Source organism: Epinephelus lanceolatus, chromosome 6, assembly GCF_041903045.1.
Source record: "Epinephelus lanceolatus isolate andai-2023 chromosome 6, ASM4190304v1, whole genome shotgun sequence".
NCBI classification, from domain to species: Eukaryota; Metazoa; Chordata; class Actinopteri; order Perciformes; family Serranidae; genus Epinephelus; species Epinephelus lanceolatus.
In genome coordinates, this window is record NC_135739.1 from 10,975,279 (window position 1) to 11,000,405 (window position 25,127).

A 25,127-nucleotide genomic window follows, 5' to 3' on the forward strand; every position below is an offset into this window, starting at 1 on the left:
AGTGGGTGACTACAGACAAAACTATGCATTTACTCTTAGTAACAGTGTTACACTGAAAATAAGTGTCGTATCATTAATTAAGATATAATAGAGGAAAGCAGTGGCCCCAATCAGAATCCCTGGGGGACACCGTAATTGTTTTTTTGTTTTTGTTTTTTAATTTCTCACCTCCTCACAATCCAGTTGGCAGTTGAAATGTGGTTTTCGCATATTCCTCTTATTCCACACGACACCCAGATGCAGTTACAGCAGAGGGGTAGTGTAGGTTCAGCCATAATACAGCGCCCCTGGTTTGATGCCTTGCTCAAGGGCACCTCCACAGTGTAATTAAAAAAGACTTCCAATGAACTAAATATATATAACGCACAGAGTATCTTGTGATTTATTAAATCAAATGCAGCATTAAAATAAAGCAAGACCGCTGTTCTATCATCTCCATGAGGCGTAAGCATTTAGTCGTGTGTGTGTGTGTATGCGTTTGTGTATCTGTCTGTCAGCTGCTGTTCTCACATACTACTAGACCAGTCATATTTTGTGTGTTTATTTATGAATGTATCCAAAATGATCTCTTGTGGTTGGGGTGATTCAAAATGATTGAAAATCAGTTTTATTGACAGTTTTGTACCATCATTGGCTGCTGACTCCATTTAGTAGGGGCCGCTGGTTTGCTGGAAATAGGCTTGGTTAAAAAAAGATGCCCCAAAGTCTGTTGCAGGCCACATTTTGGCCTTCATCATGGCTCAAACACTTACATCCATGAGAGAGTTTGGACTCATTTTGAACCCGAGCATCTGCAGATTAATTCCATACCTGATATGGTATTATCCACTAAAGTTAGGCATGACAGGAAACGAATTAGTCCCCATTTATGTTATCTACACCATCTTGACTGTAAGGGAGCCAGGAGGGACAATTCCACCAGGCACAGTTGGGCTGCTTGCAAAGTTGTCTAAAGTGGCCGCGATCAGCTCTGACTGCTGCGTCAGCACCAGAATGCAGCCTCCTTGGGGAGATCTTCAATCTACTAAGTGTACTACTCTAGTTAGTATCTGTACCACTTGGGCAGTGATTACGTATCTCCATTAAAACTGTGCGAGTGGTGTTAACCTCCTTATATGCTTCCTGAAAATCTGAATTAAGTTTGTAGCGACCAGTGTCAGAATCACATCACCGCCCACCTGCCCAAGTGTTCATTCATGTTTCTCACAGTTAACACCCACAGTCAACCAATAATCAAATCCCAACTGTTCAAAAAACACTTGACGTCTGAACCCCACCTCTGGAAAACCTACTAGTCACGATGCGTGAATGGTCAGTGGAGGAGAGAAACAGCAGCTTTACCTCAGCATCAGATCACGTTGCAAAGTCTGCATTGGTGGTGGCAGCTTCTTCTGAAACAGATTGGGTTAAATGGATGGATGATATCGTCTCATATCGATTGCAGGCCCCTGAATCGAATCGAATCGAATCGAATCAAACCAAAATCGTGTCATGGCAGACTTTGTGATATCGTATTGTGATGAAACTGCTGATTTGCACCCTTAGTAAAACCACTCTTCAGATTGACTTGACAAGTAGAAAGACAAAAGGACAACGTTCTGACTCTACATTCTGGTATCCAAACATTATGTGCTTATACTTAGAGAATGTGTTGATTGAAACACTCCATAAAACACCGTATTTCTACTTTTTCTTTTTATCACTCGTCCAGCTTTTTCTAACCGTGCAGCAAATGTAAATTTATAGCTACAGAAAGTACTGCACTGTAAGTTTCGTAATAGCAGTTTGGTTGGAGTTGTAGATGGAGACACGCACCATCCCTCAACCCCCGTGACCCGCCCTAATGCCAAATTTAAACATCAGTAATGTGCACTGGTGTCTGAAATTCCATTGTGAAATGTTAGATTTAAATCTTGATGATATGCATCGTAACTATTGTAATCAGACATCCCAAGCTTCGCCTCCATTATTAATTGTCCAAAGCGTAATGATTTATTGTAGTCCTGCAGGATGATTATTAATTTTCTGGTTGATTATACCTGTGGGCGGCAACAACACTGTTCTGCATATAAGCATCTGCTAAATGAAAAAGTATTCTTCACATGAAAAGACGTCCTTGGAGGAACAACAGCTCATTTTTGCTTTAATCAAACATATGTAAAAGTGCTGTTGATTAAGGATACTGTGGCATGCATTCAGAGGGGAAATATGTAATGAACATTATCAGATTATTTTCTTTGTTCAGACTTGCAAAGGAAGGAAAAACTTTAATGTGCATGCATTTAAATCCAAGTGTTCTTTTGCATGCACGCTGTAACTTGGCACTTCAGTGCTGCACCCCAAACTGCACCTGCACCGCAACAAAAACATGCAGCCCCAGCATATCACACTGGTGTGACACTGTTGGTTTACATTCCAAACGAACAGCGGAGAGTGACAGGAGTGTGTGTACAATACAAGCCGCTCTCAGCCAGGCAAGTCTGGGTACGCCTGAGCCGCAAACAGCAGGCCAAGTTCAAACTTCACTCGGAGAATCACTGGGATCTCAACACTTAGAGGAATGCACAGGTGCAGACACTCAGCAGCAGACAAGCCCAGCTAACACTTGATCAATCTGACACTTTGCAGGGCCGATGCCAGTGACAAGTTCCTGTGGGATTTTGATCGGTCCTCATGCAACAGAAGAAAGAAGTCCGTTGAGCTGCTTTATTTCCTGCCTCCGGTCTTGCAGTAACCTGGCCCAGTAAATCCCTTTCCACTCCTCTGCTCGTTTACAGCATCGCAGCTGATGGTTGTGTAATAACACTTTTACTCTGATGAGCTTGGCATCAGTATCCAGATGCATATTAATCTATCCATGTCCAATTAATCAATGCTGGATCGCATGCTGGTGCTCCTACATCTACTGATAGCAGCTGACATGTTTAAGCAGGGATCATCTTCCTATAGAATATGCATATATTTTAGCAAATAGTCATTTTTGCAAGTGCATTTATTAAAATTCTGCACTAATCAGTCAGGAGAGGATCCCTGAAGAGCTTTATTTGCAGCTTCATTGATCACAAGAGATATCACTGTCCCTCAAAGAAAATTTCCCAGGACTTTCATTAACTAAATTAGATTAAATATCCAATTAAATAGCTTCACTCATAAAATTAGAAAGGAAGGACATGAAGTAGTGTTTTAATGATACTGATTAGGGATGTTGCTTAACATCACGGCGGTCGTATCCTAAATTAGACGTGTATTTGTCGGGAATGGTACCTCTGACACGCCGCTGCTGAGGAGGGAAGACTCTGTTCACCCTGTCCTCTCCGGCCACTAAGAAGGAGAGGCAGATTAATTAACAGACCTTTGCAGCCAATGAAGACAGGTGGCAATAATCCTGACAAGAGACAGATCTGAAGCCTCTCATACAAAACCAATTTCAACTGCACTCCATTTTTCAAAAGCTCATCAGGGTGAAGAACGAGAGAGTTGAACCCGTGTGGCTGCAGAATTTGTTTCTCTCTGATTGCCTTGTCAGGATATCTTATCCGATGGCAGATGACCAAAACCCCACCCTTCACAGACAAGCTCACCCTCTTTCTTTCTCTCTCTCTGACACACAAACTGTTTCACACAATGCATTCTGTGTCTTTCCCACTCACGCACATCCTCTCACACTGTCTTACACTTCCCCACAAAGACGCACGCAGCCACAGTCGAGGTTTCAGCCAAGTTTCAGTCGGTGCGCTTGTCAAGCTTTCCTTTCTCACACAAATGCAGTTTACAAAGATAACAGGCGCAGATTTGCCACTCTGAATTCTGTCTAATATTTGAGATAGGCAGAGGTAGACAGAAGCAGGCTGCTCATTTCTGCTCACAGGCCTTCAATCTGTGAGGCTGACAATTGTCACTGGTAGATTTTAACTAGCTAGCTAATTAAGCTAATGTGAGCTCCATGAGTCGTTTTGAGAACACTCTCCCCATAAAAAAATATTACATATAAGGGTCAGCCTCATGCTCCCCAGCTCTATGTTCCCTTAATATAACACACAAAACACACTTTCCATCCGTCTTCCTTTGGATTTAAGTGATTTACAAATAATTATAAATTTCTCTTGATATAAACAAACACTGTCAGAGATTGGTAAGGGATGTCATTGTAGTTCCAAATTGCAAAGGCATGAAGGCAGATGGTCGTTTCAAATGCAGTCACAATGGTAAAAATCTGTTTAGCAGCTTTAGATATATCAACGTCTAAAGCAAGCAACAACCTCGGGCTGAAAAATGAGGCTAAAACAGAAGTGCCACAAAACTGCAGTTCCCTTAATGGCCACTTGAGGCTGGCTCCAAGAGTGAGACAGTCCCCAAAGACCCCCATGTTAAATGTCCAACTTTACAACAGAAATAAACATGTTTACAGCCTGGTACAAAAACAAGTTTGGCCTCTGATTTCAACATTCATGAAAACTGTACCAGGAGGTCCACCCCTCATTCCTCCACAGCTCCATCCTCTTGCCCAAATATGGTCATTTTCTCTCTCCAAAAAAACACTTTGGCAATGGCAAAGAGCCAAATTTGAAGATTCAAAACAGGAGTCCACAAACAATGGGTGACATCACGGTAGCTATGTCCATTATTTTACAGTCTGTGGTCTAAAGTCAATTTATAGACAAGGTTTTATAACATCAGCAGGCTGTAAGCTGTTAGTAACTGATTTAAACACCCAAAGAAAAAAACTCTGAATATTTCATATAGAAAATAAACAACATTGCTGAGAACAAAAAGCCCTTTCAGACGTCTTAATGTGTCATGTTAAAAGGAAATGGAGCCTGGAAACATAGATATGCTCCCTTTGGGCCTTGACTTTCCAAGCCAACGGTTGAGCATCACTAAATATTGGGCCTTTGGTGAGTATCTACCCCAGTTTTTGTGGTGTGTCCTGTGCCATTGGCATTGGTCGGCCCTTGTCGGCTGTTTTTGGCCAAATCAGCGTCTGAGATGTTGGAGCTCGTCTATAAGAGAAATCACTCTGATTGGCAGTTCAGCTCGAGACGAAGTGAGGAAAGCAAACAAAAGGCTTTAGTCAAGAGGGCGTGAGATCGGAACAAACATGTTTTATTGGGTAGGATCATTTTTTAGCCGTTAAGCCTTTTAGCAGAAGCGGTTTGTAATTGTTTGTGTTACTGTTTCCTAGCGCACAATAAAACTAACATTGGATTGTGTTGTTAGTGTCCTAACTTGCTAACTAGCATCTTGAATCCATCCTGGTGGTCGTTTGGTTTCCCTTTTTGAATGACAAATAAAGACTACAGCTGCTATGGAGAGCTATTTCCTTTCACATCGGCGCAGAACATACTTGCTGGTTGGCCATTGGCTGTAGTCAATAGCTAAGACACAGGCAACATGATGCAACAGCTGGCCTTTGTCACCACTAGTTCTTCAATGTTGGTTTGGTCTTCCGGGCCTTAAAGGGATAGTGCACCCAAAAATGAAAATTCAGCCATTATCTACTCACCCATATGCCGATGGAGGCCCTGGTGAAGTTTCAGAGTCCTCACATCCCTTGCGGAGATTGGCGGGGGGAGCGGCTAGCACACCTAATGGCACACGGCACCCTAGACTAACGTCCAAGAACACAAAATTGAATCCACAAAGTATCTCCTTACTGCTCATCCATAGTGATCCAAGTGTCCTGAAGCCCCGACATAAAAAGTTGTTTCAAAAAACGTCATATGAACTGTTTTTAGCCCGACTGTAGCCTGTAGCTCTGACTGCTTCTCTGTGCTCCGCGCTGACGTGCGCGTGCTTGCGTGAGACCAGCGAAAGCATGAGCTTTGCTTACCCATGTTTACATCACGTGACACGTGCACCGCAGGGGGAGACAGCAGTAACCACAGTAGCTAAAAGATTATTTGCACTAAGGTCTTTTAGCAAAGGACAGCCCAACATGTCTGAAGACTTTGAAATTGAGGAGGAACAGCATTTCTTTGTTGAGCTGTATTTGTTTGAGCCCGAGTATATGGACGGAACTCAGGCTACTGGACGAGGTAGCCGCCACAGCTCATGAGCCTAACCCTCAGCCAGCCAGTCGCTGAATACCGAGCCGAGTCGAGCACTGGAAACCTGGTGGTGTAGTTATTTCAAATGCAAAGCAATGCCAACGGATGAGGAAAGTCTTTGTTGCTCAGACTGGAAATTGGCGATGCCTGCACTTGAGAATCTGGACATCAGTACTGACGAGACTGCTGCTCTTCAGAGACCGTGCATCACCGTTCACCCTGAGCGCGCACACGTGAGCGCGGAGAAGCAGTCAGAGCTACAGGCTACAGTGAGGCTAAAAACAGAGTTCATATGACATTTTTCGAAACAGCTTTTTATGTCGGGGCTTCAGGACACTTGGATCACTACGGATGAGCAGTATGGAGATACTTTGTGGATTCAATTTTGTGTTCTTGGACGTTAGTCTGAGGCGCCGTGTGCCATTAGGTGTGCTAGCTGCTCCCCCCGCCGATCTCTGCAAGGGATGTGAGGACTCTAAAACTTCACCAGGGCCTCCATCGGCATATGGGTGAGTAGATAATGGCTGAATTTTCATTTTTGGGTGCACTATCCCTTTAAGATATGCTAATGCTGTGCTAACTCTTGGCCTTGTAAGTAACATTTGGTCTGGTTCCTACTGTGGGTAGTAAACTTCTTAGCCAGACATGCTAACGTCTGCAGCTACTATAAAGCAGATAAAGATAGTTTAATCGTTTCCCTTCACTTTTGCTCTTGTTTTTAGGTTTTGAAAAGGCCCAAAAGACTTCACTCTCCAAACTCTTTACATAGATTAAATGTTAGATTCTTCCTTATTTAAACTGCTTAGTTTTGTTGGTCTAATTCAACAAAAGTTGTGTGAGAAATGTGTAAAATAAAAGTGAACACAGGAAAAGTTGTTTCCACAGGGGGCATTGATTCTGTTTATTTTGGTTATTGTCTCAGGTACAATGAGGGCATTTATCCAAACAGAATAGACCCCACTTGGTTTGCAGTGATATAATCAGCAGCACATTATAGTAATGCTACTATCCATTGGCAATTAGTGCATAATAATGTGCTGCACTTGCATTAATGTGATTGAGCATGTCTGCATTAGAGATCTGCATATGTAACATTCTTTCCTTAACACCACTCCAGCTAACCCTCCTCAAGAGAGCCTCAGTGGTCGATGATAGGATCCACCCTGACTGTCCAAACACCGCTCCCTCAGGGACATTAATTTCCAAGCAGTCCCATGAGTGAGTCAAAAGGGAGAAAGCTCAGTGAGCATGAAGAGTAGGGAGTGGAAACCACACTACTCTGTTTTAAAAAAAAAAGTCTCTTTTTTTCAAGGAGAAAGTATAATGGCAAATTAATTTCCCAGAGATTAATGTACAAGGTAAATATTTTAGTGTGAGTACTTATCTTCTAAAAAGTCAGAGGATGAACATCTCCTCACTCCCTTCCCCCTGCCCTGCTCTCCCAGTGTGTGTTGAAACAGCTTAGATGCATAAGGAGTCTAATGAGAGAAGAGATTCCAAGCCGCCTGATGGCTCTCATCAATCACCTTTCTCCTTTGGAGGTGTGATGCCGGCCGGGGGAAGGGGGCCACAGAGGGTCGGGTGGGAGGGAAGGCATCAGGCTTTTAATCTCAATAAGTTAATGGACTTTCTAGTCTGGTCCTGCTAAGTAGAAGTTCATCCCTGTTGTTAGCAAACAAGCAGCATGTACACGGGAGACTGTCTCTGGAGCAGCTTGGCATTTCCACGTTACACAGTTAATTTGTGTTGCAGCTGAAATTAGGAGATCTAACTAAAGTTTGTCTATACACTGATAACAGCCAGTTAAAGGTAACTAAGTACTGAGTTTAGGAAAACATATCCAGATCTCTGGTGCAGCAGTTATATATGGTAGCTGAAGGCATCTACAGTAATCATCCCAAACTCCTAAACCACACAGGACACAACACTATCATTGATCCTCAATCATGAAACATGCACAGATTTCACGTTGTGTTGGTATCTGAAGGTGGAACTGGAACTATTGGCCAACCTCAGAACCCAGTGGCTATACAGGGTGTAAATCACCAGTTTCATCACAATACCACATCATATCGATGCTTTGGACAACAATACGATATTTTCCGATGTTACAAAGTCTGCCAGGATATGATTTTGATTTGATGCGATTCGGGGGCCTGCAGTTGATATCAGACGATATCATCTGATTAACACAGTCTGTCACAGAAGAAGCTGCCACCCCCTTTCTCTTTTACTTTTGGCCATACAAGATAAAACAACACATAAATAATAAGTGCAGTAAAGTTCACTTTAAACTGACTCTACTAACACACATAAAACAGCACATGGGATAAGTCAGCCTTCAGGGTTTTCTGTCAGAGAGACCTTTCTGGAAGAAATATTTTAATTTGAACCCAAACCATGAACTTTTTCATAAAACTTCAGAGTTTTCTGGCTTAAAGCCCTGAAGGCAAACTTCTCCCAACAGCAAAAATCCAGGTCCAAGACTTCATCTGTCATCTGCCAGTCATTGTTTACAGTCTGATTAGCAAGTTGAGATGCTATATGAGTCATGACACTCTGTAACAGATATCTGTACATGAATGCAAACAAGTTTAGAAAAGCTATTAAAAAGCTAAATTATCATCAGACCATAGTCGATGAGGGGTAACGGTGCAGGACACACTGAACAGACTAGTGTGACAGATTCTCACTGAAGGACCACTGTTGACAAACAGCTAACCGTTGGCTTGGTGTCTCAGGGCCTTAAAAATACAAACTGGGGCCAAATGATGCCACTGTTTTTTGGTTCTGTATAAAAAAGCAAAGGTGGTATAAAGAAGGGACTAAATAGTGGCACTATTGCACAATCTCTGCCCCCTAATAGTCAACCAAACGTTAGGCAAGATTTCATTGGTCGCTTAGTTGCAGGTTAATTTCCAGGGCTGATACCTGTGGTTATTCCACAGGCTAGTTAATAACATGTCGGGCAGGAAATCCAAAGTGTGGGATCATTCTGAGAAGGTGAAGGACGAACCCAAGGTGATATGTAAACTCATCTTCATTGGTCGACTACAAACATGACGTATCATCTGAAACATGGAAGTAGCTACATGCCCATTAGCCCACAGTGTCATTAACAGGCGGCTCGCTCAGTGTGTGACGTGCACTTGTAGATAAAATATAGGCCTATATTAATGAAGGTTCATTAGTATGGTTTTGTATTTCTCTGTAATGTAGCACAGTGTTAACAATGTTACTGATACTATTCTTTCTCACACGGGCGACTAGTCGACTAAATGACGACTATTGGTCAACTAGGAAAATTCTTAGTCGGGGGCAGCCCTAGTGTTTTCAGTGTAAACTGTATACATGTTGTCTTTAAATTCAAAGCTTGACAGGCAGAGCGACAGTACCAAAAGAGGGTGAAATTAAAAATAATACAGGCATTTCTCTGACTGTGCTGTATCATGTTTTTCCCCTCTGTACTGGTTTGTTTCACTCTGAGCTTTACATCTGAGAAGACCTTTATGTTATTAGTGTTTGATATTATATCTGAGAGATATTTAAATTGCAGGTCAAACATGTGTGACCGTGACTTTATAAGGATAATAATGTATTTGTGCCTTTCGTCCCCTTTGCTGTAGCAGTGTGACAGCTCTGCTTAATTAATTATCTCCATGCTGGACAGTGTGTTGTGGCTATACCTTCTGGAGGGAGGGGGGGTGTAATGTGGAAAATATGCAGAAAATGTATTTGGGTTGACTGTCCGGCTATTAATAATGATTGTGTTTGGATAAATAGTGCCCTACTTTCAGAATCTGTGGATCTAAATATTCCCAATAGGCTGCTTCCGTCCTGTATTGATTGATCGGTATAGTGTTTAAAGGTCACAGTCATAAAACATCAGGATGTAATTAACACACTGTGATTTTTAACCAGTGGTTAAGACATAGCTTCTCACTCTGATGTTTGGATTACTGTGTGTTATTTGAATTTAAGATTAGGTGTAGAGGGAATGTAATTCGGTGTTTCTCACCAAAAAGGGACCTGCCAGTGGTGTGATACATATCATGTTTATTCTTCAAGGAATAGATGGACTGTTGTGTCTCCTTTTCCTCTGACCCACCAGCCTCCAAAATACTAAAACCTTGCTTACATTCCACGCAGAGACAAGACAGATGTGATGGTCCGTCTCCTTATTGTTACTTTACTCAGCGTCTTCACAGATATTTCATTTTGCCGAGGGAATACAATGACCATATTGAGCTGCTTTTAACCCGATTCAAACTGGCTTGGCCTTGATATGACTAAAGGCTGATGTTCCACTGATGGATGTGACGCTAACAGCTTCATTTAAATTCGCCTTTTCACCATTTTCACCAAAGTATGTGTTATTGCTTAAACACTGACCACCACATTTAGTTCAGTTTTTAATAGCGCGTGTTGTCCCTGCCTAAAACACAAAAGAAAGCCTTCACTGTGTGGCAACACATTCGCTCCGTTGTTACCTTGGGAGTCGAGTCTATTCTTATTCCCTCCAAGATTGAAAACACGTGTTTTGGTTTTGTGAAGACATTTATCTGAATGTCTGGGTTTTCTCTGGCAGAAAGGATGGAATAAGCTTACATCTTTTTTCTCTCTAATGGCCTGCACACAGAAGAAACTGTTGTGCATTATGAAACCAAATGCAACAAGATTCATAAATTCAACATCAGCTTTTGATTTATATATGTTTAATTTAATAAATAATTAGATAGAATTTCAAATTTAATCAATCCTGAATTATTAGTCGCCACCTTCCAAATGAATTGAAATAGATATAAATGTAATGACCTGACTGTGAACCTGGGATACAGCTTTAGCCTGTCAAGTGCAATGTTAAAAGTCCAGATACAGAATGTTTAAAATGGTTTCATTTGAAAAAGAACAAACAGTTTACTGGGTTGTGGGCGACACCGGCTCAAACCCAGTGGATCCAGTAGGACAGGGTGGAATGAGCAGAGCTTAACATTGTCCAGCACTCTGCCAGAATAACAGTGTGGTGCCTTTTTAGATTCAAAAGTAAATAATTACATGTATATGATTATATTAGGGATGCACCGAATATTTGGTAACTGAATATATTCGGCCGAATATTGCAAAAAAACACACATTCGGTATTCGGTGGAATAAGTTAAAAGCAAGGCCGAATAATAGCGGCGTGTTTTGATAACGCAATCAAACAGCGTGCCGTGATGGGCCGAGTAAAATGTCGGCAGTGTGGCGATCCGCCCGTCACGGCACTCGCATTTGCGACTAAAAATAGTTTTGAGCGAGCAAAATAGGCTTAAATCATTCAGCACGCTGTGCGAGCAGCCTACAGATTTCAACCACCAGCAGAAACGAAAGGCCATTCTCACCGATTGTGGGTTGAACGGGGGTCACAGACACAGACAGTAATGCATTCCTGTCAATTACGGCGGCCATCGGCTTACCGGGCGACGGAGAAGTCGGCTCCAATAATATCCTCTTCTTGGCGTCATGACTGCCCAGAAGTACCTGAACAGCCGAGCCAGCCGAACACAGGTATGTGATGTTTCAGAGGAGAAACGAGCCGTTCACGGCCCACAAACCTCACCACACTTCAGGGACTGTTCGTTACTTATGAAGGGACTGTCAGGGGAGGAGGGTGGCTGGTTGATTTTTATTTTATTTATTTATTTTATTTTGATCCCCCCTATGTTCATCACTGATTGATGCTGTTTTTGAAGTATGAATAAGTTAATAAGTAATTTATTCCATTGAAATATCATTGATGTATTATAGAAAAGTGATTTATCTTTTTATAAATGACAAAAGGTACATCTGCCTCATTTTCGCTGTGGTATCCTGATACTACTCAGAACCATGATATTTTCATTGGTATCGTACAGTGGGTCCCAATTTTGGTACCGTGACAACACTAATCTGGAGGGGGTTCATCTGCAAAAACTAATGAAAAACTAAACAACAATATTCGGTATTCGGTATTCGGCCAAGCGTTTAATATTATTCGGCTTCGGCTTCGGCCACAAATTTTCATTTCGGTGCATCCCTAGATTATATGTCTACGGACAATATTCTTGCACTTTTTAAAGATAGATACGCCAACACTGACTCACACAGGACTCAAATCTGTCTCCTGTGTGAAAGTCCTTTGCTTGACCCATTCACCCACTACGTCTTACTCCCTATATGGACTGTGTCACTCCTACAACTTTCTGGTGGTCCATTTTTCTTGTAAATGTATAATATCTCAGTAAATATCTGAGGTCCGTTAGAACTGGCCCTAACTGTGACTCTTTGTCCTAATCCTAACTGCTTCTGGCCTTGACACATAAATGTGACGTTTTATTACTATAACTGAAACTTGAAACCTTTTTTTTTTTTTAATGGAAGTTTGTATAAAAAGTCTCCCCTTTAAAAATGGTGTGGGAGCCCTTCTGTTTTGAGTTTGCATGTTCTCCCCGTGTCAGCGTGGGTTTTCTCCAGGTACTCCAGCTTCCTCCCACAGTCCAAAGACACGCAGGTTAACTGGTAACTCTAAGTTGGCCGTAAGTGTGAATGTGAGTGTGAATGATTGTCTGTCTCTATGTGTCAGTTCTGTGATAGTCTGGCGACCTGTCCAGGGTGTACCCTGCCTCTCGCCCAATGTCAGCTGGGATAGGCTTTTTACAGACTGTGAGGGCCTAATTGTGCTTTACACACATTCACAACATGTTTACCATCGGGTAGGCATTAAAATATGTAATAATTAAGATCAGTGTTTATGATTGTCATCAGAATGTATGAGAGGTCACATAAACTGGGCTTTTATGCCAAAGTTTTTCTCACTGTCTTGCTCCTCCACGTCCTTGTGGAAAGCCCTGCATCTTATCTCACCACAAGCTGTCTCCAATATCTTTAATTTGTGTTGTTTGTCAGTGTTAATTGCTTCTTTTCGTGAACGCCCCTTCCCCCCATTCTTTCTCCTCGTTCCCAAACACATTTCAGATGCAGAGTTTTTCCCTTGAATGAGACGCTAACACAGGATTTACAAATTCCTTGGCTGTAATGTTTATCTCACGGTCCTTACTGTGCATTTATTAAGAGAGGCTATAATCTGAAAACACAAGGAGGTGTTTGGTTTTCATTTGGCTGCACCACTGTTCCACCGCGAGAAGGAAAAATCACCACAGAAGAACCCGATATGAGAGGAAACCACAACCCAGTAATTTAATCAGAGCTACTAAAATCAAAGGAGGTAAAAGTTCAGGATCTGAATGCAGTAAAATGTATCAGTTCCTTAGAACCTACTGACATAGCTCACTTGTGGAGGAGCAAGCCTCGACAGAAAGGGCTGAGTAATGAAGATGGATGCATTCTGTTATCAGGCAGCCACTTACTGGGGCCTGATGTAACCTTAAACATTGAGGATAGCTCAGTTGCACAAAGAATCTAATTAATGAATAGCAGCCATGAAAGAGGACAAGGCAAGTGTGCATTTGCAGATGAATTCCAGACACTAATCAAACGCTGTTCAAGCAGTTTGGTTTGTCTCCAGAGCAAGGCGATATTTGGCGAGGATTTAAGGCGATGTTTGCATGCTGGCTTGATGACTGCATGCATGCTTCAGTGTTTTTATGTATGTGCCTGTGTGAGTGTTTTCTTTGTTTTATTTCTGTTTTTGAAGTGCAAAGCCAGATGTTAGAAAGGACTGGATGTACAGAACAGGTGTGAGGTTGGATTGTTGAGTTATTTCAACAATAGGTGTTTGTTTACTCTCCATTATGGGGACCTACTACACTTACCAGGATTTCTATATGGGCAAAATCGTGTCCTGTTGTATTTGTTGCAGCTTTATCTCAGTATATATTGATTGTATTAAGCTGGAAACACGCTACACAATTTAAAACCCAGTGGCCACTACACTAGTTTGTGTCAAACAGAGCAGGCCGCCACAGACAACTTGTACTGGGAATGTTCAAGGGGCAGAACTCTGGCCTTAGACAAAATCATTTAATGACTAAAATATGAATTTGGTCCACATGAAGCATTCTTTATTTGTTCAGAACACCAATCTAAGCCCACTGTGTTCTGCCTGTAAGTTCGACATTAATTAGGCCAAATCTTTTCACACTTTGTAAAGATGTTAACAAGACTAAGAGTCGGCGTAGTCTGGTTCCAGACCTCTGAACAGCTGCAGATATCTCCGATTTGTTTAGCAACTGAAATAGGTCAGGTTGCGTCCCATCTATGTCTATTTCAGCTGGTTGGAGAGAGAGTCAAGCAATCAGAGCTTTTTAAGTGTGATCAACAATGATTAAGTCATTTTTCTGCATACCAAGCTAGCTACCAAGCCACAACCTCCGCTGCAACAGTGATGCGTACAGGGTTCCCATCTTAGTTTAGCATGTTAGCATCTTAATATTTGGCAATTAGCACTTAAGATAGAGTCAAGTTTGGGCTTATGGGATTATCATTAGTTTTGAAGGTGTTCGGTCAGAAACCAAAGTGAATTAATGGGGGAACCAGTCAGGTTTTTAAAGTTGAAGTAGTTTTTGCTTTAAGTTATTATGAAGTAAATGTTGATTTTACAATGTAACGGCCATACAGCATTGACACCATCAGCGTTTATTGGTTCCCATTCACCTTATTTCTGATTTTATCCAGTTGGAGATATAAGAGGTGGTATGTTCTACATGTTTTATCTCCCAGTCTCTCTAAATCCTTCTAGGCAAGAGGATTAGCGTACCATTAGCTAACATTTATTACTGGAAACACCAGTTCCAGATCAGTGCCGGAAATCATGCCCATAATTTACAGAGGGTATCATACGGGCTAAGAACTAGGTGAATAAGCCTCGCTTTGCTATGCAGTTCTGTCGGTCACAGGGTATGATCTCCCAGGAAAACGATTATTGCACTACGGAAGTATATCAACTAATGTGCAGCTGAAACAGAAAGTGGATAGCACTTTTGTTCTTCCTGGTGGCTATCTGTAGCTTTTCCCAGTGACCAAAGAGTATCAGTGTAGGTTGTTTGCAGTCATGGAAATGGCAGATGGTATCATGACTGCGCTCGGCTCTGAGGAAAATGGCAATTTGGGGGGAGGGGGGGGTCCACTTTAAAGTTCATCCATAAAGGGCTATAGTTGTCGGTACACGATTTCATATCAATCCATCCAGTAGTAGTTGAGATATTTTGGTCCGGACCAAAGTGGCAGACTGACTGACAATGCCAACCATAGAGCCATGTCCTTAACCTCTACAGTTTTTGGGGCATTTTTATATCTAAATGTTCGTGGCTAGATAGAAACCCTGGATTTGCAAAACTCTTGCAAGCCACATCAAAATATTCTTGTCTTGCTGTTTTATGGTGTGATAATGCTGTGGTTAAGGTTTGGTTAGGTTTAGGCACAAAAAGCACCTCGTTATGGTAAGGGAAAGATGATGGTTTGGGTTAAACCTTTAAAAACAGACCTCAGGAGATCTTTATTTGCATGATTCTGTTTAAATAGATCTAAATTAAGAACCATAATAGATGAAGCATTCATTCTTATTACAGCAGAAAGCTGAGGCTTCTGTCTTCCCAGTCATCATCTCACGGTCATATGTTACTTTACCAAATGTGGTATTTTAATGTAATTACACCAATATTTTCCTGTAATGACTGCGGGAGGTCACTGTTTCTATAATCCTGGATCTATATTGATGTAATAGAAAAACCATAATGGCTAAAATGTTCATTGTTTTTGCAGCAGAAAGCTAAGGTGTCTGTCCTCCCTCTCATCATGTAATTATCTTTGGTTACTTTACCTTACATGCAGTGCAAATGTAGTATTTCGTCATAATTACAGCAGATTTCCCCCCAATTACCCTTTAATAGCCGAAGGGGAAATTATTCTCAAAAATAAAATAATATACATAGTTCAAATATTGGTATGGTGTGTTAAGAAACATTTAATTTATGTTTTTGCATTTAAATATCTTTCAGATCATTAATTTTTGTGGTTTTATTCCGTACAATCTGATGAAAGAATAAGTCCGATTTTTGTTTTTATGACACAATTTCAATACTGTTCTGAATTATCATTAATTGTTTATTGACTTACATAACCTTTTAGCTGAGGTTGTACAGATTTTAGGGATATGAAGCATTTAAACATACTCTAAGACAGAGTTCAAAGGGTTAAAGTGATCACCTGAAACATAGAACATGAAATCTTTTGGGTGTTTTTGTAACTCTGGAGTGTCCATAAGGCATGACCTTCTAAAACTGAAACTATACTGATGACAGTTAAGATTTTTCAGTGATCAGACGATACAGTGTGACTGTGATGTCATGAGACCTGCTGTCTTCTCTCTTGTCCAGTACCAGCTCCAGAGGAGTTCTCCGTGGCGGTCGGTGAGCTTTCAGTGGCAAACGTGGCTTGTGTCGATCACTGCGTTGGTTCTGCTGGCTCTGGTACCTTATGCTGTTTACTGCATGATGACCGCCTTCACCGACCCTCCTCCTCCCAGCACCTTTAAAGTGGCGGCCGCCTCTTTTGGCCTGCTGACGGAAATCCTGCTCATCAAGTAAGTTTTTAATATTCATTGAGCCTCATATCTGTACTTTTTAAACTTGGTGTGAACTTCATATAAGGTGACAAACACAGTCAGAACATTAATGATTAAAATGATGATGACGCTCTTTCCTCTCTGGTTGTGTTCTCCGTGTTTTCATCTGCCAAATACAAACAATATTTTTAAGTAACATTTCACTTTTATGCGAGTTTCAAAATAAGACGCAGTGAGCATCGGTGTCATCCAAATAATCATCTCTGAAAACAAGCTGTTGTCCGACCCCCAGCACGCCCCCACCTCTCTTGTTTTCACTTATGCTTCTTTCCCATTTTGATATTGCTAATTGGAATGATGCCTGCGGTACTGTAAACCATTAGTAAATGAGCAGTCTGTTTTTATCAACATTGAGCTTGTAAATAATGCATTAGATTCCTGGCATAAACAATATCTACTCTGTGATTAGAAAGCAACATATGGCCGATACTGTAATCAGATTACAAATACAGGTTATGTAATCTGTAATTGCCTAAAGCGGTGTCTCAGTCAGGCTGAAGAATATCTACTGGATTACTTGGAATTACGTCCGACTAGTGTGTTTAAAAATAATGTGACATATTGACTCGCCTTAATCGACTGAATGCTGGGATTTCCACGAGCTCCCCTGCTTAATAAAATTCCTTGTAAATTGTGAAGGGAGTAGTAGAAGTGATGTAACTCTCCGATCACTCTCAACTGCTGTTCGTGCCAGTAGCAAAATTAAAACTTTGTGTTCTACATCTGTCCTTCCTCCAGTATTTGTCTTAACTTAAATAAGAGGCTGTTTGTAATTAACTCAACAAGGCTCGTAACTTTTTCCCCCCATTAAGTGCCTTTGCGAGGAATGTGGCTGGTGAACTGGTAATTAATAAATATGGTTGCACTGGTAATGTGCTTCTGCATCATTATGTTGTTGAAGCCCTTATCCACGCTAGTAATGAGCTGTAATTTTATGACAGGAAATTGGTTTGTTTACAACACATTCAGCAGCTTTCAGACGAGCTGCGTTCTTGGCAGATCTCGGCTGCAGGTATTTGCTCGTTGTTTGAAGTTGAAAGGGGTTCAAATATGTTGTCATGCTAACAATTATACTGTTAAAATACTAACACTTTGCTAATGTGCATGAATCACTCAGAATAACTCCATTACAGTTTTTATGTTGTTTTTGAAGCTTCAAAGCCTGAAATTAATCCAATTCAAGCGTTCCTCAGATTGAAGGTACTGTACGTTATGTCATTAAGAGTAAGTTTAGTATTTTCAGATCTTTACCCTATTTCCCCATGTTTTTGTTTCTAAGTGACAAATGAGAACGGCAGTTTTTAAAATTGGTCCAGTTTGGAACGAGAAGGTTGCAGCAATTGAACAGGCTGCAGTGTAACCACTCAGGACACATTTTTACCATCAGTGTACATACACTAGAAGTTTGTTTTTTTCCACTGACAGGCTCAGATTGTTATTCTAAGGGCACATTCAGTCTGGGGGACTCAGTTTGATTGGGCGGGGAATGCCGAAAAATTTCACACCTTCATTTGGTTCGGTTCACTTTCACACTGCACTTTTTAAAACGGACCAAACCGCTTGGACAACGTCACGCAGTTACAACAGCTGCTCGTTTGGGGGTAGTATTGCCCGAAACGACCACTGACCAGGAAGAAAAAAAGCATGAGGAAGAAGAAAACCTGGCTCATCAATTGGCCAGGACCAAAAATGGAAATCCATCCCCTTCAGTCGGCAGCCAGCAACTGTGATATATATTCGTCTGACCATATATCAATAAGCGTCTGCACCTCCTCACTACTCCACGACTGACCACGAGACATTTTCACAAGTTTTTCTTTTTTTTTTTTTTTTTTTACCTCTGCTTCTCACAGGTTTTTTTCTAGCAAAAATGCACTGTGCTCTACGTCACTTCTGCTCTTTGGTTTGCTGGATGGTCAGTTTACATTTCCCACTGTAAGCGAACCACACCAGGGTTCACTTGCAAGTGAACCGAGACCCCCAGTTATTAAGCGGACCAGGGTTCGCCCGTTTGGTCCGCACCAGAGTTCGAATGAGCGTTCACACCACTCCTAATGAACTGAACTATCTGTGGAAGCGGACTGGGGTTTGTTTAAAGCGTACCAAATAGCCCCAGTGTGAATGCATCCTAAGTGTGTGACAACATTATGGAAAGGATCCCTACAGAGATAGACCTTTTTGTTAAAGTGTAAGATCTTTTTTGTTTAACCAGAAACAGCCCCAAAACTGCAATCCCCAAACCCACCAGACTCCATTTAAATAAACAATAATTTAAGCATATATACAGGCAGTCTATTTTCACATCTAACTGAATTAAGGGTTAATTTCAATCAACCAGACTTAGTGATTGAACAGTGGAGAGACAAACCAAGATGGTGTTAATGAGTTTTATTTTGTTTCTGTCAACTTTAAATAAAGTGTGTTTGTGATGATAACAATTCTGTTTATTTAAATGTAGTCAGGTGGGTTTGGCACAAGCTTACTATAGCTAACTGAAAATAGATTAAAAACTAAAACTAGGTGTGAAAAAACATTTTTGTTAACTGAAACACAAATAAAAACTAGACTTAAGAAAAAAACTGAAGTGCAAGTAATTAGAATAAAGGCATGCAGAATATCTTTGTGGTAAGATTTGTCAACACAATAAGGAGTTTTAGGTATGGGTAAAGGTTAGGGAGGGGAGAAAATTAACATTTTTAAAGATGATTTTTTTTTTTTTTTTGCTTTATTGGATAAGATATTCCAAGTTTAAAGTGGGGATAGAGAGAGAGGGGATGACATGCAGTAAAGGGGCCACACGCTGGAATCAAAATTAACTGAATTACAAACAAAAATTAAAAACTAAATAAAAATGCAAATCTATAATAACTGGTTTAGGGATGGAGATCACTTGGCTGTTTCTGGTTTCAAATAAAAAAAATCAAAAAAGGTCTTTCTCTGTAGTTATCCTTTCATTTATGTTGTCAGAAACTCATGATAACAGTCTGAGCCTGTCAGTGGCACAAACAAGCACTTTTAATGGACGTACACTGACGGTGACAGTGTGCCCAGTGTACATTGCAGCCTGTATTGGGGATGCCAGCTGCTGCGATCTCACTCACCACTGGACCAATTTCTAGACCAATTTTGTTAAGTCATTTAAACAGAAAAACATAGGTTGGAAAATACCAAAGTTACCCTTTAAAGGAGCAGTGTGCAGGATTTAGTGGCATCCAGCAGTGAGGACTGCAGATTGCAACCAGCTGAAACTTCTGTCATATGCCAAGCATGAACTCCTGGTTGGAATTTATTCAGTTTAGGAGGGGTTTTTTACCAGGAGCTGAATTATCCACAGAGATCTCCTCCTCTCCAAAACAAACAGGCCAGCTGATTTAAACCTGTAGATTCGCTGAATTAACAATTTCATGTTAAAAATCTGTGTTTTTCCAATGCTGTTTGGCTCAGTCTGGAGGGGCTGCTAATTCCGGTGGATGTTGAGAAAACATAAATATCCCTATCTAGAGCCAGCGTTGGGTTTGTCCATTCTGGGCTACTGTAGAAACATGGCTGTGCAACATGGTGCTCTCTTTAGATGAGGACCAGCTCCCTATGTCATATTTTTAGGTCATTACATACATAATATATTATATTAAATTTCTGCCTGTATATCCCCTTAACCCTGCACACTGGAGCTGTAAAATGGAACCAATGACACTGGAGGTATCCCACTGCATTGAACAGGTTTTCTGTTTACTGATGCTTACAGTGTCACTGGTACAACTGGAAGGTTGGTGGGTGCCCTTATTAGGATTGGTAGGCCTCACATATCTGTGCCCCATGGTGCTTGTGCTGCCTGGAATGTGCCAGCCTCCTGCTGCCCCCTGTCAGGGTGCATCTCAGTCACTCTTCACCCCGAGGGTGGAAGTCCTCATGAGGAGCAACTCTCTCTCTCCCCCCCCCCCCCCCCCCCCCCCCAATCTCTCACCCACCACACGGCCTGGTAGGCTCTGAAACAGAAACAAGACAGAGATGAACAAGTGAACAGTTCAGAGTGACCTTTTGTTGTGTTGATGAAATGGTAACATGCAGTAATGCCAGTTTATTGGCAAAGCATTTCGTTATCCTCACAGTGAATGAGCCTCTCTGTTATCTGTTGTTGGTTGCCATGGCAACAACACTTTAGACACTAGTTTAGTTTGCTACAAAACAAATTATCTAAATGTGTCATTAAGGATCAGTTCTGGATAGATTTGATGAAAGATGTTGTTTGGGAATCTTTGGTGGTCTCTATCACCACATTCTGTATGATGCCCTTAAATTAATCAATGGATATAAGTGTTTCTAATTTCAGATATTTTATAACTAACCACAAAAGAATAGAAGTATTTAATAATGAAGAGAGCTATGTAGCCTGTGTAATTCTACTACTGTGAATATTATATGTTAGAATGCAGTTAGTACTTACTGGAAAATAAAAAAAAAGCTGTCCAGGTTGACCTCCGTCTCTGGTAAGCTCGCTGAACAGCTTGTTTATCTCCATGGTAACGGATATATGTGTAAGAGGGTTAAAGTTCAGGGCTTAACGTTATGAGGACGTAGTGTGTCCCGATTGAAGAAAAAGCATGCGATTCAGAATGCACCCCATATTTGGATTTGAGAGTGGAGCTAACCCTAACGCTAGCTGCTAGCTTGGTAAGCACAGTGCATTTACAGCTATGGTTAACTGTGACAATGCTAATGCTAATGTTCACTCGCAAAACCAAGCTTAAAGCCATAAAAAATAAATGTACTTACCAGAAAAACTGAACATCCAAATCCTTAGAGGGTCTTTTAGTTCAGCCAAACACTGAACAAGACAACCCCAAAACATGCACAGACGACATGTGCGGCCACTATGTTGAAAACTGTGGATTTTTGTACTATATGTTGTATTATTAGACTTGAAGAAATGCAGCTCCTAAAGTTTCACTAATTCAGTAATAAACATATTTTAATATCTATAGAGTCGTAAAAATAAAAGTCCCCTTTAAGTCCCAATAAAATAAAGCAGATATCTAAAGTAAAAACAGGACGCAGGAGAGAAACTAAACTCCAAATCACAGAAATTCAGTTAGAAGCTACAGACGTACTGAGAGCTGAACACACAGAGACTTTGAAAAACTCTTTTCTCTCTGGTCTCAGACAGAGGTGAGTAGAGTCTCACATCACACACGGCTTGTCTGACGTTATGTGATGCAACTTGACCCTATATCGATAAAAACGGTATTGTCTAAATCTATATCTTGCTTGAAAATATATCAATATATTGTTAAAAACTCGATATATCACCCAGCCCTAACTGTGGGTCAGAAAAGCCATAACAGCACTGCAAAATAGGACCGGATGTAAGAATGTCATGGTATTTTTGGCACACTGCATCTGACATACTAAATCTTTTTCTGGTATACTATATAGCATGGTAGTGTGGGTATTGGAACGTACAGCTGGTCAATTCTGGCTCCTCATTTCCAAGATGGCGACAGTCAAAATGCCAAATTTATGGTTAAAGATTTCTGGTTAAAAAGAAAGTTGTCCTGCGATTATAAAGACATTTTATCTTTCGACAGTAAAAGCAGGAAAAGAAAAGCTAGCACAACAGCTTTGGGTTAAAGAGCTAAAAGCTACAAATGAATGTAAAATGAGCCCCACTGACTTGTGCATCATTTGTTTTTCCTCACAAACTTCTCTCTGACGAATCCGTCTCATTTCCATCGATTGCACTCCGGCCTCTTTTCAACATTTCGAACCTCAAACATAATCTTTTTGTTGCCCTTCTCCTCGCGCTGCAGGTCTGTTATTGGACACATTCACAAAGTCACATGACATTTGTCAGGCTTGAACTGCCTTTCAGAATGCTGTCACACAATATGCGCCCTCTCCTTCCTCTACTGTCACGGCGAGAGTCGGGGCGCTGAGACAGTGCCCTGACCATGCAGCTCTGCACTGTGAATTTTTATATGCCATTGCCTGGAGGTTAGAAACTCTCATTATGCCGTGTTAGATTTATTAAAATAGATTATGGAAATGTTAATTAAGTCATTAATTACATTATTTAAGCAGCATTGACAGATAAGGGAGTGTGTGTGTGTGTATGTGTGTGCGTGTGTGTGTGTGTGAGGGGGGTGTCGAGCTCCCTGGGTGGTTTAAAAGGATGTGATTGGTGACAAGGGACACTGTGGAGATGGCGTCTAACCGCTAGCGCTGACATGATACAAAGTGGCCTACACTGCTCTCTCACCTCACGCTACTGTCTACAGCAGTTTGCAGAGCTGCCTAAGGACGAGTAGCTCATCGCCCTTTTGCAGATACAAGTGTACACAAGGGTACAAATGTACTTTTTTTTGTGCAGCGACTCCACATAAGTTAAGAGAATTTGGGCACAGTGCTTAAACACTCTGCTTTACATTTTCCTTTGTGTGAACATTTGGACGAAGCATTTGCTGTGACGCTTGAGCAAAGGCCTCAAACCATATTTCCAAGCTGTTCCCGAGGAAAACACAACGGCACAATTGTAAGATGAATTGCCCAGGAGTTGATACTATGGACTCTCTTATCTGTTGACAGTTTAGTTACCACGAAGCACAAGAAATGTGTTTTCCAATTCTCTGAGAATTGAGCTTTTCTTTGTCCCATCAAACCTATATTAAGGGAGGGAAAATTGCTCTGATCACACTTGATAAGAACAAATGATAGATGTTGTAAACAAGCAGAATGCTTCAATTCTGATCTGAGGCATTGATTCGCCTCAGCAGCCAATTACTGTGTGGACTGAGGTTATGCATCCAGTCAATCTGCAGGGAAAGGGATTTTTTTGTTTTCTGTCCAGTCTGTTACTTTGCACCCAGCAGTTAGTAAAGATGTTAAACTGTTGAATTAAAATGTATTATCAACTGTTGGAGTTAAATAATGAGCACCAGTCTTGATTCCTCAGCTGCTATGTCAGGTTGTAGTGGAAGATGTACGTCTTGATATTAAGTGGCTACTGATTGTAGGAAATGATACAGTATGAGGCTGTTCGACCACCTCAGAGTCAAGCTATTGTGATTAGCTCCTAGTCAGTCACATGAACCTCAGGATAACTAATTCATAGCTGTGATGGTTGGTATGCTCCGACGTGAAGAATCACATAATAGCACTTAACCCCCCACAAGACTAAAACATGCAGATTTTTCCTGTGTGATAGCAGCTGAGTACACTGTGGGAGAACTACACCGTGCCTTTTGTGTTTTCAGCTGTTTTATCTTTTGCCGTATAAAAACCTTGAAAATGTCTGCTCACCTGCTTATTATTTCTTAAACACTGCCCACAGTATGTCTCAGTGGATGTACTTTCAACCACTTGACTAATCACCAGGCAGTGATACTCAACCTTATCGCCTGTTGGAATGTATGTTTCTGAAAGAGATACGTTACTTTTGTGCATTGTTATGTAGCAAATACATTACATTACATTTCATAAACGCTGTGGTTAACGTGGTTAGATTAAAGCAGCTCTTACCTTTCTTGCAGTTCACACAGCACACAAAAAATTTGAACATCCACAACTCCCGCCTCCCTCCAAAGTCCCATCCTCCTCCTCCTCCTCCTACAACTCCACCTCCTTCCAAAGGCCTACTGCCCCCCCCTCCATTACGTCCTCATTATGTCTATGATAGACGTAGGCGGTCGCATGGTAACGTTAGATACACAGAAGAGGAGGGCGAATGTAACGTTACAAATGCATCCCCGGAGTTTTAAAACTCAACCGGAGTCAGTGATGACTGATGAGTTTTAGAATAAGGTTACAGTGCTAACGTTAGATAGTAATGTTAACATTACTAGTAAGGTGGAAACACACAAGGGAGATAACATTAATGTTTCAGAGGCTACGCTACAGTAGGCTAACGTTAGCCATTAGCAACCGGATGCTGTGTTGTCATTTAACATTATGAACTGAACTTCTTTATTTGTCATTTTTATGCGCAGCACAAAAAACGAACTGACATTTTTGCATACCCCAAGCAAAAAGAAACAAAACATTTAAAAACAATTTGTGTAACATACAAGAAAGAACATATAGTGCAATAGTAAGATGAAAAGGGTCGATATTTCAGTCAAAAACTCCACATCCTGAGAGCAGAACTGGGAGCTCCTCTTCACATCACAGCACCATGAATTGTTTGTGTATACACCACAAAGCTTACCAGATGATGCAGCCTCCCTGTCTGCTCTGTGTAGTGTTAGCCTCCTTAGCTCAACACCGGCGTCTTATATGTTACCATTCATCCATGTCTCAGTGAACACAAGGACGCAGCAGTCCCTCACTCCTCAGTGAGTGGATCTCCATTGTCGGATGTAATCCATTTTGTGTCCAGCGAGCGGACGTTCACCAGAAGGCCCCTGGGAACAGCTGGTTTGATGGGGTTAGCTGTTAGCATAGAGCTAACCCCTCTGCGCGTCCCTCGCTTCCGCGCATCTCCCACC

At 41.2% G+C, this 25,127-nt stretch overlaps 1 protein-coding gene across 2 annotated transcripts in view; it reads left to right on the forward strand.

Moving 5' to 3' along the window:
• Window positions 1–25,127, forward strand: part of LOC117253428 (uncharacterized) — a 110,474-nt gene that overhangs the window by 80,150 nt on the left and 5,197 nt on the right. For both annotated transcript variants that reach the window (XM_078168606.1, XM_033620862.2), the window contains one exon: window positions 16,400–16,605. In XM_078168606.1, the coding sequence (XP_078024732.1) occupies window positions 16,400–16,605 (206 nt within the window). The remainder of the gene's footprint in view (window positions 1–16,399; window positions 16,606–25,127) is intronic.